We start from the raw sequence: 16501 nt of genomic DNA, 5'->3' as shown, positions 1-16501 counted from the left end.
GTTTATCCTATCCATGCCCTTCATGATTTTATAAACCTCTGTAGGGTCACCCCTCAGTCTCCGACATTCCAGGGACTATTGATAAAAACTGATGTTGGCGTTGGTGCTGTACTTTTTCGAGGAAGTGACAAGAAGATAGAAAGGCCTATTGGGTATTTTTCCAAAAAGCTGAATAGTCAGCAACAGAAATATTCCACATCATATTTCACATCATATGAGATGTTGCATTTTGGAAAAGCAAATCAGGGCAGGATTTATACACTTAACAATAAGGTCCTGGGGACTGTTGCTGATGTAAGAGATCTTGCAGCGCAGATTGATAGTTCCTTGAAAGTGGAATCACAGGTATGTACGATAGTGAAGAATGTGTTTGTTATGCTTGCCTTTATTGGTCAGTGCATTGAGTATGGGAGTTGGGAGGTCATGTTATGGCTGTACAGGACCACTTTTGGAATGCTGCATGTAATTCTGGTCTCCCTGCTATAGGAAGAACTTTAGAACATAGAACATAGAAGAATACAGCGCAGTACAAGCCCTTTGGCCCTCGATGTTGTGCCGATCCAAGCCCACCTAACCTACACTAGCCCACTATCCTCCATATGCCTATCCAACGCCCGTTTAAATGCCCATAAAGAGGGAGAGTCCACCAGTGCTACTGGCAGGGCATTCCATGAACTCACGACTCACTGAGTAAAGAATCTAACCCTAACATCTGTCCTATACATACCACCCCTTAATTTAAAGCTATGCCCCCTCGTAATAGCTGACTCCGTACATGGAAAAACGTTCTCATGGTCAACCCTATCTAAACCCCTAATCATCTTCTACACCTCTATCAAGTCACCCCTAAACCTTCTTTTCTCCAATGAAAACAGTCCCAAGTGCCTCAGCCTTTCCTCATACGATCTTCCTACCATACCAGGCAACATCCTGGTAAACCTCCTCTGCATCCGTTCCAGTGCCTCCTCATCCTTCCTATAGTATGGCGACCAAAACCGCACACAATACTCCAGATGCAGCCGCACCAGAGCCTTATATAACTGCAACATGACCTCAGGACTCCGGAAAGCAATTCCTGTAACAATAAAAGCCAGTACGCCATATGCCTTCTTCACTGCACTATTTACCTGGGTGGCAACTTTCAGAGATCTGTGTACATGGACACCAAGATCCCTCTGCTCATCCACACTACCAAGTATCCGACCATTAGCCCAGTACCCCATCTTTTTATTACTCATACCAAAGTGAATCACCTCACACTTACCCACATTGAACTCCATTTACCACCTTTCTGCCCAGTTCTGCAACTTATCTATATCCCGCTGTAACCTGCCACATCCTTCCTCTCTATCAACAACTCCACCGACTTTCGTATCATCCGCAAATTTGCTCGCCCAACCTTCTAGCCCCATCTCCAGGTCATTTATAAAAATGACAAACAGCAATGGTCCCAAAAAAGATCCTTGCGGAACACCGATAGTAACTGCACTCCAAGATGAACCTTTACCATCAACTACTACACTCTGTCTTCTTCCAGCCAGCCAATTCCTAATCCAAACCTCCAACTCACCCTCAATGCCATACCTCCGAATTTTTTGCAGTAGCCTACCATGGGGAACCTTATCAAACGCCTTTCTAAAATCCATATACACCACATCTACTGCTTTACCCTCGGCCACCTCCTTAGTCACCTTCTCAAAGAATTCAATAAGGTTTGTGAGGCACGATCTGCCCTTCACAAAACCATGCTGACTATCCTTGATCACATTATTCCTATCCAGATGTTCATAAATCCTATCCCTTACAATTCTCTCTAACACTTTGCCCACAACAGAAGTGAGGCTCACCGGCCTATAATTACTAGGGTTATCCCTACTCCCCTTCTTGAACAAGGGAAGCACATTTGCTATCCTCCAGTCTTCTGGCACTATTCCTGTAGGCAACAAGGACATAAAAATCAAGGCCAATGGCTCTGCAATCTCCTCCCTTGCTTCCCAGAGAATCCTAGGATAAATGCCATCAGGCCCAGGGGACTTATCTATTTTCACCCTTTCCAGAATTTCCAACACCTCTTCCCTACATACCTCAAAGCCGTCCATTCTAATTAATTGTGACTCATTATTCACATCGGCAACAATGTCCTGTTCCTGAGTGAATACTGACGAAAAGTATTCATTCAGTGTCTCCCCAATCTCTTTAGCCTTCACATGCAACTTCCCACTACTATGCTTGACTGGACCTATTCCTACCCTAGTCATTCTTTTATTCCTGACATACCTATAGAAAGCCTTTGGGTTTTCCCTAATCCTACCAACTAAGGACTTTTCATGTCCCCTCCTTGCTGCTCTTAGCTCTCTCTTCAGATCCTTCCTGACTACCTTATAACTCTCAATTGCCCCAATTGAACCTTCACGCCTCATCTTTACATAGGCCGCACTCTTCCCTTTAACAAGGGATTCCAATTCCTTATTAAACCACGGCTCCCTCACACGACCCTTTCCTCCCTGCCTGACAGGTACATACTTATCAAGGACAGTCAATAGTTGCTCCTTGAACAAGCTCCACATATCAATTGCGCCCTTGCCTTGAAGCCTACTTTTCCAAGCCACGCATCCTCAGTCGTGCCTCACCGCATCATAATTTCCCTGCCCCCAGCTGTAACTCTTGCCCTGCAGTGCATACTTATCCCTCTCCATCACTGGAGTAAAAGTCACCGAATTGTGGTCACTGTCCCCAAAGTGCTCACCTACCTCCAATTCTAACACCTGGCCTGGTTCATTACCCAGAACCAAATCCAGTATGGCCTCACCTCTTGTTGGCCTGTCTACATATTGTGTCAGGAAACCCTCCTGCACACATTGGACAAACACTGACCCATCTAACGAACTCGAGCTATAGCTTTCCCAGTCAATATCAGGAAAGTTAAAGTCCCCCATAACAACCACCCTATTACTTTCACTCTTCTCCTGAATCATCCTCGCAATTCTTTCTTCTACGTCTCTCGGACTATTAGGAGGCCTGTAGAAAACTCCTAACAGGGTGACCTCACCTTTCCTATTCCTAACCTCAGCCCAAACTACCTCAGATGGCGAGTCTTCATCCATCGTCCTTTCCACCACTGTAATACTATCTTTGACAAGCAATGCCACACCTCCCCCTCTTTTACCCCCACCTCTGACCCTACTAAAACACTTAAACCCTGGAACCTGCAACAGCCAATCCTGTCCCTGTTCTACCCATGTCTCCGTAATAGCCACAACATCGAAATCCCAGGTACCAACCACGCTGCAAGTTCACCTACCTTATTTTGTATACTTCTTGCATTGAAGTATACACATTTCAAGTCACTTTCCTGTTTACAGGCACCCTCCTTTGAGATTGATGCCATGTTCCTAACCTGTTGTGAAACTTGGAAGGGTTCAGAAACGATTTACAAGGATGTTGCCAGGGTTGGAGGGTTTGAGCTTTAGGGAGAGACTGAATGGATTGGTGCTGTTTTTCCTGGAGTGTCGGATGCTGTGGTTTATTGAGGTTTATAAAATCATGAGGTGCGTAGTTTGGGTAAGTGGACAAAATGTCTTTTCCCCGGGAATGAGGAGTCCAAAACTAGAAGGCATAGGTTTAAGGTGAGAGGGGAAAGATTTAAAAGGGAACTAAGGGGCAACGTTTTCATGCAGGGCGTGGGTGCATGTATGGAATTGCTGCCAGAGGTAGTAGTGGAGGCTGGTGCAATGATTACATTTAAAAGGCAGCTGGATGTGTGTATGAAGAGAAAGGGTTCAGAGAGACATTAGCCAAATACTGGCAAATGGGGCTAGGTCAGTTTAGGATATATGGTCACCGTGGATGATTGGACTGAAGAGTCTGTTTCTGTGCTGTACATCTCCATGACTCTAATTGAGAAGGAAACATTGAGTTTGGTGTTGGCGTTGTAATGTTTCAACAATTAAGTTGCCTGGGTAGTGTCTTAGACAATTGAATGTACTAAGCATAATCCCTAAAAGTTTTAGAAAAAATTAAGGATAAGAATTCCAGGCTGTTTAGTTGGAGCTTATTAATGCAGCCATTTAATTTTAAATTTATATACGTGGCAGGACAAGAAGCAGAATTGCTGACTCATCACGACTTTGATGAGTGGAGATGGAGATGTTTGGTGGTGGGAAGAAATGGACTGTAGTATTGAATGCTTGCATGCTTAGAGTCAGTGTAATGTATATATATTGTAGTGCATTGATCATGTAAAAGTAAAGGTTTTTAAAAGTGAAGCCATCTCTGTATATTGATGGTTTTCTTTTAAAAGGGGGAGGTTTGATGCCACTATGGCTTTAATAGGTGTAAGAAAGGTTCTAGGAAGAAAATAAGTCAGAGCAATCTGGTCCAAACCAATAAAGTAAACAGCTTGTGAGGCCTTGGTTTTTTTCTTTAAGGTTGGAACAATAAAAGCAGCATGAATGGGGTGGGGGCAAGCACCCATAGAACTAGGATTTTAGTTTAAGCTTTCACTAGCTTTTGAGGTTTGAAAGCTGCTATACAACTATCCCTGCTACAGCAAAACACTTGTGTTCTCTCTGAAAATTTTCTCTTGATGTTCTTTCCTCCTGGTCTGGAGAAATGTTGCCTGTGAGACAATCGATTTTACTGAATGTGTTATGAAGGGAATGATTCCTGTGGAATGCTGACAGAGAAGGGGAGGAGAAAGTATGTTTGGTGGTGGCCTCCTGCTGGAGGTGGTGGAAATGGCAGAGAATGACTTGTACCTCAAGAATTGCTTGTTGAAATAGCAAGCAACTGGGAGGTGACAAAATATAACTATACTTCAGTTCCATGTTTTGGCTCACAGACAAATCAATGTGGCCCATGTTTCTTAATGTAACCTAAACATGCTGACAATGAGAAACTAGATGGCTATGCCATGGAAGACAACACGTTTTTGACGCTTAAGAAGAATAATTGTAGACTCAACACATTAATCCTCTTTCTCTCCACAGATGCTGCTAGATTGATTGAGTTTCTCCACCACTTTCTGCCTATTTCTGATTTCCAGTATCTGCAGTATTTTGCTTTTCATGTTTTGATCCACCTTGTGATTTATTCATCAGTTTATCTTATTATTTTTAATTTCTTCATTGACATCTTTAGTTTCATCATGAACAAGATGGGCTGAATGGCCCCCTTCTATGCTGTTTAGTTTGTCTGGTTCTCTTGTTCTAACTGATGGAAGTATGAGCACTTCAAGTATATCTTAAGAGCATGGCTTATTGTAATGAAATATGTATCATTAAAAGGAAAATTAAATTTAATTGTATGTTTAAGCAGTACCCCAATGGATATTTGTTTCATTTTTAAGGTAAATTGTCAATATTTTAAAGAAAATAAATGATTGATTTTTTGAACTGTGTTTTTTACACTAGCATTGAAGTTATCCGCTTGGGCAGCAGCTTCTACATTGATTGGGATTCCAAAATGTATTACCCAAAGAAGGACACTCCTGCATTAGCACGTACGACAACATTAACTGAGGAGCTTGGACAGATCCAGTATATATTCTCTGATAAAACAGGGACCCTGACACAGAATATCATGATATTCAACAAATGCACAATTAATGGCAAAATGTATGGTAAGGAATTGCAACAAGTTTTTTTTTACTTTTATTCAGTTATATGGACTTTGCTGGTTCAGCCATTGCCATTGGGAAAGTGATGATGAGCTGCCTTCTTGAACAGCTAGAATCCATTTTGTTTAGGTATGCCTCCAATGCTGTTAGGGAGGAAGTGGGGTTGAAAAGTGTGGTGCTGGAACAACGCAGCAGGCCAGGCAGCATCCGAGGAGCAGGAGAATTGACGTTTCGGGCTGATGCCCGAAACGTCAATTCTCCTGCTCCTCGGATGCTGCCTGGCCTGCTGCGTTTTTCTAGCACCACACTTTTCAACTCTGGTCTCCAGCATCTGCAGTCCTCACTTCCCCCCTGTTAGGGAGGAAGTTCCAGGATTTCGACCCTGTGACATTAAAGGAGTAGCAATATGCTTCCAAGTCAGGATGGTGAATGGCTTCTCTGTCTATTCTATTCAGCCCACTAATGGTTTTGGAAAACCTGTATCAAATCACCTTTTAGTCTTTCTCTCGAAGGAGAATCAGTTCCAACTTCTTCAATCTGTCCTCATAACTGCAGTTTCTCATTCCTTGAATCATTCTTGTAAATTGTTTCTGAAATTCTGTAAATCTTTTTAATGTTTTCACATCTTTCCTATAATATGGTCCAGAGTTGCACAGAATTTTCCAGATCCCTTTTTCATTTATTCATGGGATGTGAATGTTGCAGGTCTGCCAATATTTATTGTCCTCTATAATTGCTCTTGAAAAGGTTGTCGTGAGGGTCCTTCTTGAATTTCTAGAGTCCGTGTTGTGTTAGTAAACCCACAATGCTGTTAGGGAGGGAGTTCCAAGATTTTGATTCAGCAACAGTGAAGGAGCAGTGATACATTTCTAAGCCAGGTTGTTCTGTACCTTGGCAGGGAATTTGTAGATGGTATTACCCCCATGCATCTGCTACCCTGGTCCTTGTAGTTGGTAGCGGGCACAGATTTAGAAAGTTGAAGGAGCCTTGGTAAGTTGTTACAGTGTGTCATATATAGTACACATTGCTGCTACTGTGTGTCAATGATGAAAGGGTCGAATGTTTAAGTTGATGAATTGGGTGTCAATGCAGTGGGATGCTTTATTGAGCATGAATGGTGGTAAACTTCTTGAGTGTTATTAGAATCATAATCTTCCATGCAAGTCAACAGCATTCCATGTAACCAGACCTTCTTCATTATAGATGATAGGCAGTTGTTGGGGAAAATGAGTCAATTATATGACAATTTCTGCTAACAGTAACTCCATGATGTTGAAGGTGGAGTATTTAATGATTACAATGTAATTGAATACCAAGAGGGGATGGTTAGGTTATCTCTGGATGGAGATGGTCACTGCCTGGCAATTGTTAGATGTAGATGTTACTTATCTCTTGACACCCCAAAGCCTGTACTCTCCATATTTATATAAGTAATTCATACCCAATTAACCCTTAATCAGTATTTTAATCCCTGCTCCTTATTCCATGAAGTCTCAGGCATCCCTTTAGATCTTATTAGATTAGATTACTTACAGTGTGGAAACAGGCCCTTCGGCCCAACAAGTCCACACCGCCCCGCCGAAGCGTAACCCACCCATACCCCTACATCTACATTTACCCCTTACCTAACACTATGGGCAATTTAGCTTGGCCAATTCACCTGGCCTGCACATCTTTGGACTGTGGGAGGAAACCGGAGCACCCGGAGGAAACCCACGCAGACACGGGGAGAACGTGCAAACTCCACACAGTCAGTCGCCTGAGGCAGGAATTGAACCCGGGTCTCAGGCGCTGTGAGGCAGCAGTGCTAACCACTGTGCCACCGTGCCGCCCACTAAGTTGATTAGTTGATTTCATTCTTTTCTTTTTAAGTAAATTAATACATATATTTTACATATAAAATAAAAACAGTCAAAACAAAATATATGAAATGACAATGTACAGGTACACAATCCTTTATCCGAAATGCTTGGGATTAGCTGGTTTTTGGATTTTTTGAATTTCGGAATAAGTGACAGTTCAACGGTGGAATTTTGAAAAATCTTACCGAACAGCAGACTCACTGTGAGTAACAGGCCCTGAGACAGAATTGAATCCTGCCAGTGCTGGGCCATGCCAGCATCGACTGACATGCATCGAGTGGGTGTGGAGTTGGGTTAACTGTTGCGTGCCAAACAACCTTGTAAATGAGATTAAAACTTCACAAGAAACCTTCGGATTTTGGAGATTTTCGGATTTTGGGAGTTTGGATAAAGGGTTGTCTACCTGTATTCGTCATAGAGTCATAGAGATGTACAGCTTGTCCATGCCAACCAGCTATCCCAACCCAATCTAGTCCCACCTGCCAGCTATTCCCATTATTTTCTTTGCAATTTAAAATTCTAAGTGTCCTTTTTCCATGATGCGCTACAGTTTCTTAGAGCTTGCTATTTCCTTGTAAAACAGTCAAATATCTGACTGCAGTTACCCACCCATTTCAATTTGGAGCTTTGTGTATTCACTAGTATCTGTTTTAAAAATGTGATATTGATGCTTAGTCATTTTTCATTCACATACCTTGTGAAATGTATGTTATTCCATCATGACTTAGTATCTGTGTCGAACTCAATGGGTATTACTGCTGAATCCCTTACTGAAATTTCTTCCGATATTTTCACTAAGAAAAGCACTATACCTACCACTACACCAACAACGAGGGTTTCTGTTGCTAAGGTACTTTTTCCTACTCTTTTAATCTTTTTAGCTTCCCAGACTAAAGGGTTACATTTACCTCCTTTTCCTACAAGAAAAATAATAGACACTCCTGTGCTTGAGAACTCATCACAGAGATTTGCATAAGAAGCATCACTGAGAACCAGTTTCATTTTCCTACTATTTCTCAGTAATAAATTTTTTTTAAAAACCGCTGTGTTTTTAATTTTTTCAGTGTTTATTTGCCCAAATAATACCTTACACCCTGGGATTTTCCATAGTTGTACTCAACTCTAACACTGGCATTTGGCCTCTTTTGGGTGCCCAAGCAATTTGAGTATGAGCAGCATGATGGCTTAGTGGTTAGCACTGCTGCTTTGCAGCACCAGGGATCTGGGTTCAATTCCAGCCACAGGTGACTGTCTGCATGGAGTTTGCACATTCTCCCCTTGTCTGCGTGGATTTCCTCCCACTGTCACAAAGGTCAGGTGAATTGGCCATGCTAAATAGTGATAGGTGCATTAGTAGGGAGTAGGGGAATGGGTCTGGATGGGTTGCTCTTTGGAGGGTCGGTGTGGACTTGTTGGGCTGAAGGGCATGTTTCCACACTGTAGGGAATCTAATCTAATCTTCCCAGGCAAATCCTCACCGGTGTGTATTCCACAGATTCCCCATGAGCAAATCTCATTTGGAAGAATGACTCTGGGGCATTATAGCAAAACAGGTGAGAAGCTAGGAATGCTTTGTTGAGTAACTCACTTCCTATTTGTCCAACGTCTTTTTACTATCGATAAGACGTAGGTCAAGGAGGTGATGCAATACTCTCCATTTGCCATGAGAGCCAGAATAGATCTGTAAAATGCAAATTACTTGATTAATTTAGTTTTTTAATGAAGTAAAAGAGAAGTTAGATGAAAGGAAAACAAGGCACACTGTTTATATGATTTTTTTGAAAAAGATATTAACTGAGTATCACATTTAAATTTTAAAAATTGAGACTTATAAAACAGAAGGATCACTTTCACTTTGGTTAAAAGGTTGATAGAGATGTAAAAAAACAGTGAGTTGTGATCAATGGTCATTTTCTAATGTGGATGATAGTATGTGCTATTCCCAAAGGTTCAGTGTTGCAATGGCTGCTTTCATGATGTATAAAATTACTCAGATGTAGAGTAAAACTTTAAAATGTGCCAACATTTCTAAGTTTGGTGGTGTTGCTAACATCCAAGGTGACACCAATCAACTGTCATAGGCCATAATTAGCAGAATTGGCAGTCAAGTTACAAATGGAATTGTAGGGAGAAGTGTGAGGTGATGCACTTTGGTAGAAGAAATATTGACCTGCATTATAAACTAAACTAAATAGTTTAGGATGGAAGCATAAGGAAGTTCGCCTTGTTAGGATTCAGGTAGATATCTTTTTTTTAAAAAAATCAGTTTCCCAAACAACCACCCAAAATTCCTGAAGGAAAATATTTCTCATCTTAAGAAAGCATTGTAACAACCAAAATCAATATAATCAAAACAATACTTAAGAGGCAGCAAATACTGAAGGAAGTGCACTCTTCTATGAATTAATACAATCAAGATATGTCTTATTACTTTAGTACACTTCTGTCAGATATGAAATATTACAATGAGAGGTGATGACCTAGTGGTATTATTGCTTGATTTATTAATCCAGAGATACAGATAATGTTCTGGGCACCTGAGTTCGAATTCTGCCATGGCAAAGGATTTTATATTCAGTAAAAATCTGGAATTAGAAGTCTGATGATAACCATGAAACCATTGTTAATTTTTGGGAAAGCCCATCTGATTCACTGACGTCTTTCAAGGATGGAAACTGCTGTCATCACATGGTATGGCCTACATGTGAACTACAGCAATATGGTTGATTCTTAGCTACCCTCTGGGCAATTAGAGATGGACAGTAAATGCTGTTTAACGGTGACGTCTCTGCCCATGAATGAATAAAGAAAATTCCAAAGTTGTACCTAGTTCCATTTGACTAACTTTTCCCTGCAGCACTATAGAACACAGAACATAGCACAATGAAGCGCAGAACAGGCCCTTTGGCCCTCAATGTTGCGCCAACCTGTGAACTATTCTCAGCTCATCCCCCTACGCTATCCTATCATCATCCATGTGCTTATCCAAGGATTGTTTAAATCTGCCTAATGTGGCTGAGTTAACTACATTGGCAGCTAGGGCATTCCATGCCCTTACCACTCTCTGAGTAAAGAATCTGCCTCCGACATCTGTCTTAAATCTATCACCCCTCAATTTATAGTTATGTCCCCTCGTACAAGCTGACGTAATCATTCTAGAAAAAAAGACTTCCACTGTCTACCCTATCTAATCCTCTGATCATCTTGTATGTCTTTATCAAATCCCCTCTTAGCATTCTTCTTTCCAATGAGAATAGCCTTTCCTCATAAGAGCTTCCCTCTAGACCAGGCAACATTCTGGTAAATCTTCTCTGCACCTTTTCCAATGCTTCCACATCCTTTCCGAAATATGGCAACCAGAACTGTACAAGCCAAATTAGCGCTTTGTACAGTTGCAGCATGATATTGCAGCTCCGGAACTCAATCCCTCTACCAATGAAACCTAATAAACCGTATGCTCACTGAGCTGGAAGGTTCATTTCCAGATGTTTCGTCACCCTACTAGGTAACATCTTCAGTGGGCCTCAGGCATAGCGCTGTACACGATTCCTGCTTTCTATTTATATGTTTGGGTTTCTTTGGGTTGGTGATGTCATTTCCTGTGGTCATTTCCTGTTCTTTTTCTCAGGGGGTGGTGGGTGGGGTCTAACTCAATGTGTTTGTTGATAGAGTTCCAGTTGGAATGCCATGCTTCTAGGAATTCTCGTGCGTGTCTCTGTTTGGCTTGTCCTAAGATGGATGTGGTCCCAGTGAAAGTGGTGTCCTTTCTTATCTGTATGTAAGAGAGGGTCATGCCTTTTTGTGGTATGTTAGTGTTCATGTATCCTGGTGGCTAGTTTTCTGCCTGTTTGTCCAATGTAGTGTATGTTACAATTCTTGCATGGTATTTTGTAAATGACATTACTTTTGCTTGGTGTCTGTATAGGGTCTTTTTAAGTTCATTAGCTGTTGTTTTAGTGTGTTGGTGGGTTTGTGGGCTACCATAATGCCAAGGGGTCTGAGTAGTCTGGCCGTCATTTTGAAAAAGAATGGGTACCCAATGAACAAAGTCCGCCGATTTCTCCGCAACAAACCCAAACAAGCAGACAAAACACGTCGAGAAACCCTAGGTACTCTCCCCTACATCAAAGACATCTCGGAAATGACTGCCAGACTACTCAGACCCTTTGGTGTCACTAACCCACCAACACACTAAAACAGCAGCTAATGAACTTGAAAGACGCTATACAGACACCAAGTAAAACTAATGTCATTTACAAAATACTGTGCAAGAACTGTAACAAACACTATATTGGACAAAAAGGCAGAAACGAGCCGCTAGGATACATGAACACTAACTAGCCACAAAACGACATGACCCTCTCTCACTAGTGTCCATACATACAGATGAGGAAGGACACCACTTCGACTGGGCAACACATCCATCTTAGGACCAGCCAAACAGAGATACACATGAGAATTCCTAGAAGCATGGCATTCCAACTGGAACACTATCAACAAACACATCAGGTTAGACCCCATCTACCACTTCCTGAGAAAAAGAACAGGAAATGACATCACCAACCCAAAGAAACCCAAACATATAAATAGAAAGCAGGAATCATGTACAGTGCTTTGTCTGAGGCCCACTGAAGATGTTACCTAGTAGGGTGATGAAGCGTCTGGAAATGAACCTTCCAGCTCAGCAAGCAAACCTACATCCAGAACCTCAACCTGAGCTACAAATCTTCTCAAAACTTGCTAACACCATATGCCTTCTTGACAGCACTATCAACCTGGGTGGCAACTTTCAGGGATCTATGTACATGGACTCCAAGATCCCTCTGCACATCCACACTACCAAGAATCTTTCCATTGACCCAGTACTCTGCCTTCCTGTTATTCTTCCCAAAGTGAATCACCTTACATTTAGCTGCATTGAACTCCATTTGCCACCTCTCAGCCCAATTCTGCAGTTTATCCAAGTCCCCTGTAACATTCTTCCAACTGTCCACTACTCCACCGGCTTTAGTGTCATCTGCAAATTTACAATCCATCCACCTATGTCTGCGTCTAAGTCATTTTATAAAAATGACAAACAGCAGTGGTCCCAAAACAGATCCTTGTGGCACACCACTAGTTATCGGACTCCAGGCTGAATATTTTCCGTCGACCACCACTCGCTGCCTTCTTTCAGAAAGCCAGTTTCTAATCCAAGCTGCTAAATCACCCTTAATCCCATGCCTTTGCATTTTCTCCAACAGCCTACCATGTGGAACCTTATCAAAGGTTTTACTGAAGTCCATGTACACCAAGTCAACTGCCCTACCCTCATCTACATGCTTGGTCACGTTCTCAAAAAACTCAATTAGGTTTGTGAGACATGACCTGCCCTTGACAAAACCTTGTTTCCCTTGATGAAACTTGGAAAGTCCAGCCACTCAAACTGAATTTTCCACAAGGAAGGCTCAATTTGATGATATATTGCTCCATTAATATTCAGAAGTCTTGTCTGCTCTGTACCCTTCTATTCAAACAGCAAATTTAATTGTTTCAAGTATCATAGTTTTCCACAGTAATGTTTTCTTCTTTTCATCTTCACAGCAGTATTATCTTCATCCTCCTCTTCCCTATCCTCCCCACTAACACCATGTCTCACAAAACAATTTTTCCTTTACTGTGAGTCACTGCATGCAGGTATAAAGATTGTCTCTTGACGTTAATAGATTCCTTTTCGAGCTTCACTGTGATGGCAGCCAGACTGCATGGACATATTTCCACCATTCCCCATTTTACTGCAAGTTAAATGAGACATTTTAAATTATACTTGTCGTACAAAGTCTAGCATTCAGAATAATTTGCACAGATCTTAAAGATGACAGTACATATTGAGGGGGCAGTTAGAAATGCATCTGAGTTGTTGGGCTTCATAAGTACTTGCAGTAGTAAGAGCAAAGTACTGCAGATGCTGGAATCTGTACTGAAAACAAAAGTTGTCAGAAATCAGAGCAGGTCAGGCAGTATCCATGGACAGACAGCAAGCTAACATTTCATGTCTGACACTGATATCAGCTGACAACATTGACAGCGTCTGTCAAGAGAAAAAACTATTTCAGATCTTTGGCATTTCATAAGAATATTTTGGACCATTATATATGTTTTATCTCTCCACGTATACTGTCCAACCTGCTGAGTACTGCCAGCATTTTATGCTTTTATACTCCTTCTGTGCCATAAAGACTATGACTTTGACTCTATGGTAACTGGAGCACCTCAAAAATAGATAAATAAAAGTAGAAAAAGAAGAAATTAAGAGCAAGTTGTTATTAACACCAGTTTATCGGTAATTGAAATTGCTATCTGCCTGTTAGTGGAATTAAGTTGTACAACTTGAATGTGATACTTTTTAACATGTGAAGGATCCCATTTCGAAGAGTTTTACCTTTCCCAGCTGAAAACATTTCTTGCATTTATGTGTTCACAGGAAACGTGCACGATTTATCTGGGCAAAGGATTGATATTACTGCAGTAAGGAATTTTCTCCTTTATTCTACATTTATATCTTTCATGTAAGATAGCATAAAGAGTTAAGTATGCAGTTATACAGCTTGACTTATAAATTATTGTCTTCAAAATGTTTAGAAATGTTGCTGAGCTATTAGTGCCCTAAAATTTCATAACCAAAGAACTATCACAAAATTATGTTAAATTCAATTGCAGTGTCCACAGCAGAATTTTGAAAGTGTTTGTTTGATATTTAGGGTGGAACTTTCTCAGCCCCTGAATAACGAAAGTTTTGGCAAGAATTTTGAAAAGTTGGGCGAGATCAGCAGTAATTACATTTTCGATATTAAGGGCAAACAGTCTTACACTCTAAGCAAGTGTTGAATGGCGAGGTGAGAACATCACCAGTGAGTGGTGATAGGGTTATTTGCGACAAGTAACATCTCATTATTAGTTAATCTGGCCTCAATTATATGTTGTTTCCTATTTTCCCTCCTGCCAGGGAGTTAGCATTGATTCCTGAAATATAATTCAGAATGTGTCTCAGCGACTCCTGCTCTCTGCTTATTCCTGTGACTCTACATCTTAGACAGCAGTCACCAACATCTCAGGGCATACTCCATGGGCAGTGACTGAATGAACTCCTCCCTGTGGACATTGGCATGGAACATATACCAGCCTCTCTGCATCATCATGGCACGTATGAGTCATGTACAATACATTTCTGAACATCAGTGCTGCAACTTAGAGCACACCAATATCTTTCGTTAGAATCCTTCTGTCAGGACACTTTGTGCGTACAGATAGGCACCCGATTTGCTGGCAGGGCTTCTAAGTTGTTCACTCGCTCAAATGTTTTTCACATAGTTGAATGATTGCAGTACCTCTGCCTTACTTGTAATGCTTTGCCTTGGCTTTTCTGTTCATGCTATGCCACCATAGCAAGACCTTAAAGGCTCACAGTGTTTGTCTTGACTTGCTTTTTGGCACAGATACAAAGCTGGGCAGCTTGTCATGCTTATCAGCAGTTACTGGTTAAGGGAGTGGGCCTGTTGCTGTATGGCATCATGGTTTGTCAATCTCATACCTGCACAATGTGCACTTCAAGTGGTTGCACCTTGGTGTACAGGAGGTACAAGAGGCCCAGAATCTATTATCCTAGATTCCATTTCTTCCAAATGAACAAGGCGCAATATCTCCACAGACTTCGGTTGTCTCAGGCCCCTGACAAAGTGTGTGCCAAATGCTACATGAAGAAGTGGATGGCCATGAGGGTGACAGTTAATCTAAACCTTTATGCAACTCGCTTCTTCCGAGTTACTGGGATCTTAGTGGGGTCTCAACCTTCGACCTATAGATTTGTTAAGGCTGTTACCATTCCCATTTGCACAAGATCGTACTGCTTCATCTTGTTGTCCGATGATGAGGTCAGTGCTGTGCCTCAGGTAATAGACTTGTCCAACATAGTTCATTTCCCACAGGTGCTGGGAACTATAGACTCTAAACATGTTGCATTGAGAGGGCTGCATCATAACGCAACTGACTTCACTAATAGAAAAGGATTCCAGTCCATCAATTCGCAAGCCATCTGTGATCATTTGTGTTGTATCTTAGAAGTCTGCACCAGTAACCCTGGAAGCTGCCATGATGCCGAGATCCTTAAAAAGTCTCATGTCCCTTCTTTGTTTCAAAGACAAGATACCTTACAAAGATGGTTACTGACAGACAAGGACTACGCTCTGTTCAGTTGCTGACGGCTCTGTTAAGTAACTCCTGACTGAGGCTGAGGATACATGCTGCCATTTGTCAACCAGGGTCATTATGGAGCAGAAAATATGTCTGCTGAAGTTGATGCACATGCTTGGATTTGTCCGGGTGGATACAGTAGTTCAGTCAAAAAGTGTGGTGCTGGTAAAGCACAGCAGGTCAGGCAGCATCTGAGGAACAGGAGAGTCGATGTTTCAAGCATAAGACCTTCATCAAGAATGCATGACTCTGAATAACCCACCCTTGCTAGTTCTTATATTATTAAAACATGGTTTCACATCAAAGCATATTGCTAAAAATAACAGCTAATGATGTTGAGAATAACATATTGATATAGATCGAAGGTGGCCAGCTTGTGGAAATAAAGAATCAGCATAAGTGAGTAGTTTTATGGTTGGCAGTATATACCAAGCGGAATACCACAGGGATCTGTACTGAGGTCTCTATTTGTTATAATTTAGTGAGGAACAATCTGAAAAATGGCGTGTTATACAGGAAAGTATGAATTTGACCACTTTCATGGAAGAATAAAAAGGAAACATTGTCTAAATTCTGAGAGATTGCGGAGCTAAAATGGAGAGGCAACACAAGTTAGTATGCAGATACATTGAGTAATTAGAAAAGCTAGTAGAACATTATTTTTTTATTGTGAGGGCAATTGAATACAAAAGTAGGAAGGTTATGCTTCAGCTATATAGGACATTGGTGAGATATGGAGTACTAAGTACATTATTGCTGAATTTATTCAGGAAATACATAAATGCGCTTAGAG

At 41.4% G+C, this 16501-nt stretch overlaps 1 protein-coding gene across 1 annotated transcript in view; it reads left to right on the top strand.

The window, feature by feature from the left end:
• Positions 1–16501, top strand: part of atp8b5b (ATPase phospholipid transporting 8B5b) — a 278562-nt gene that overhangs the window by 164522 nt on the left and 97539 nt on the right. Inside the window, exons 13-14 of the mRNA XM_072571671.1 lie at positions 5412–5620; positions 13943–13986. Of these exons, the coding sequence (XP_072427772.1) occupies positions 5412–5620; positions 13943–13986 (253 nt within the window). The remainder of the gene's footprint in view (positions 1–5411; positions 5621–13942; positions 13987–16501) is intronic.

The sequence above is a fragment of the Chiloscyllium punctatum genome, chromosome 1, assembly GCF_047496795.1.
Source record: "Chiloscyllium punctatum isolate Juve2018m chromosome 1, sChiPun1.3, whole genome shotgun sequence".
NCBI lineage: Eukaryota > Metazoa > Chordata > Chondrichthyes > Orectolobiformes > Hemiscylliidae > Chiloscyllium > Chiloscyllium punctatum.
The sequence above is the reverse complement of the archived record's forward strand: the minus strand, read 5'-3'. Positions and strand labels throughout refer to the sequence as shown.